At 38.9% G+C, this 2,266-nt stretch overlaps 1 protein-coding gene across 1 annotated transcript; it reads left to right on the top strand.

The window, feature by feature from the left end:
* The first annotated feature begins 1,354 nt into the window (after nt 1-1,354).
* LOC18444602 (ARM repeat superfamily protein) lies at nt 1,355-2,266 on the top strand. Its single transcript, XM_006854768.4, has one exon. It carries the CDS (start codon nt 1,355-1,357, stop codon nt 2,264-2,266), a length of 912 nt encoding a protein of 303 aa, XP_006854830.1.

Genomic DNA, 2,266 nt, shown 5'->3' with positions numbered 1-2,266 from the left:
AAATGCTTATTAGAAAATTGTCTCATGTAGGTTGGATCGAATAACTATATATGCGGTCCAAAAAGTGTAAAGCATCTATCTTAAAGATAGATGCAAGTAGGTGTTTCATCTAAAAACAATAGAAACTAACGGTCCAAATATTTTTTTACTAAATTTATTATTTTTAATTTTTCAAATTTATTTATTTGTTCATATTCGTGATCTCCATATTAGAGATTAAATATCCTTAAAATTTAAGACAAAAATCCATCTCAAAAATAGATTTATTAACATGCCCGCATTATTACATATGCGGGCTTTGAAGCATAGAACCAGGTCCATACTTGTTTGCTGTATAATGATTGTCTCTTACATTCTCTATAAACTAGTGATTGCCTTTGTACGCAGAGTATAACAAAGTTAAGAAAATTAGTTTTTACTTTAAATTTCGCTTTGGATTTCTAAAATCAATTTTTAATACGAATAATAAAGTTTAAAACTCAAAAAATAGTATGATCTTGCCGTATGATATTGCGGACACTTATTTTTAAAGTAAAATAAATTAGGTAGATAATTTATTATAATATATGTTATTTTTGTTGCTTAAAAATCTTATTTTTTTTTTCACAACTTAAATTGAGATGATTAATTTAAAAGTTTTTCCAATACTTGCCTTGCAATTTTGGATGAGTAAGGAGCTGAAGATTTACTTATTTCGAGGACTGCAGCCATTTCTAACCATTTTTCTTTAGATTGGTTTCTATTTTCAATTTATTTAGAAAAGGTCACATTATTTTAATTTTTATTAGGCGAAAAATTAATTTATTATTATGATATATTAACAAGGTAAGTGATTAAAATACATGTTTTGGTCAAATATCCAGGTTTTTGGTGGTGTTGGGGTTGGGGGTCCTTTTCGTGGTTTCGTGGTTTAAGTTTCAGATTTCTGGATCGAGATATACCCATTGTTGCCGAGAGAAAGAGAATCAAAGTTTCGTAGAGATAGAAGCTCAAAGTTTCAGATTTCTGGGTAAAAGTTTTCCTTCCTTTCTTGAAAAGAGAAACAGGATCCAATTCACGAAGAGAGAGCGAGAGGACCTTAGGTTTTCAGAGTTTTCGTTGGTTTTGCAGAGAGAAAGAGGATCAGATTTTTGGGGGTTTTGACAGGTCTCCTGGATTCTAGAGAGAGAGATTCTGATTCAGTTTTGTTACAGGGGCCTCCTCTTCTCGAGGAGAGAGATAGATATCATATTCTTCTTACATAGGTCTCTTTGCAAAAATTCATTTTCTTGTAGAGGCCTTCTGGTTCTAGAGAGAGAGAGAGAAGGAGCTCTGGACAAAAGAAGAGAAGAGAAGAGAGAGAGAGAGAGGGGATATGGAAGTGAAGCGCTGGACGGTGCAGTCCCTGGTGAAGAAGCTAAGCAACCGCCCATCAGATGAGACCCAATCGGAGACCATTGCAGAGCTTCGTCTCCTCTCGAAACATGACGACCATAGCCGGCTCCTAATTGCAGAGGCAGGGGCCATCCCTTTTCTGGTGTCCGCTCTCTACTCTCCAAACCCCACAACGCAACTCAACGCCATTACCACTCTCCTCAATCTCTCCATCCTCCCTGAAAATCGAACCCAACTTCTCTCTGCTCATGGTTTCCTCGACGCCTTAACCCACCTTCTCTCACATCCACTCTCCCCTTTCTCTCTCCAAAATGGAGCTGCAACTATCCATAGTATACTCCTCACCGAGGCCTATAGGCCCATTATTGGTGATAAGCCGAATATCACTTCTGCTCTCCTCAATGCAATTCGGCGCCCCACCTCTCCCCGATCCATTAAAGACTCTCTAAAAGCATTGTTTGCTCTCTCTCTTTACCCTCTCAATAGACCCAAGTTGGTAGAACAAGGTATTGTCCCAGTTCTTTTCTCTCTACTCATCAATTCTCACTCTAATGGTTTGATCGAGGATGCATCAGCCGTGTTGGCCCAAGTGGCTGGTTGCTATGAGAGTGGAGAAGCCTTTAGGAAGGTTTCGGGGATTCGAGTTTTGGTCGATTTGATGGAGACTGGGTCCATTAGAGCTAGAGAGAATGCAGCCTCTGCTCTATTGAATTTGGCTCAAAGTGCGGGGGAGAAGGTGATTGATGAAATCCGCGAGATCGAGAATTCCTCGGCTGTGATCACCACTTTGGTGGGTTCGGGGAGTGAGAGGGGAAGAAGTAAGGCAAGCGCCCTTCTCACTATGCTTTTGGTGCAGGAGAGGTTTTATGTTGATGATTCTTTGGTGTTTTGA

The sequence above is a fragment of the Amborella trichopoda genome, chromosome 1 (assembly GCF_054954075.1).
Source record: "Amborella trichopoda isolate Santa Cruz 75 chromosome 1, AtrichopodaSantaCruz75HAP2 v2.0, whole genome shotgun sequence".
NCBI lineage: Eukaryota > Viridiplantae > Streptophyta > Magnoliopsida > Amborellales > Amborellaceae > Amborella > Amborella trichopoda.
The sequence above is the reverse complement of the archived record's forward strand: the minus strand, read 5'-3'. Positions and strand labels throughout refer to the sequence as shown.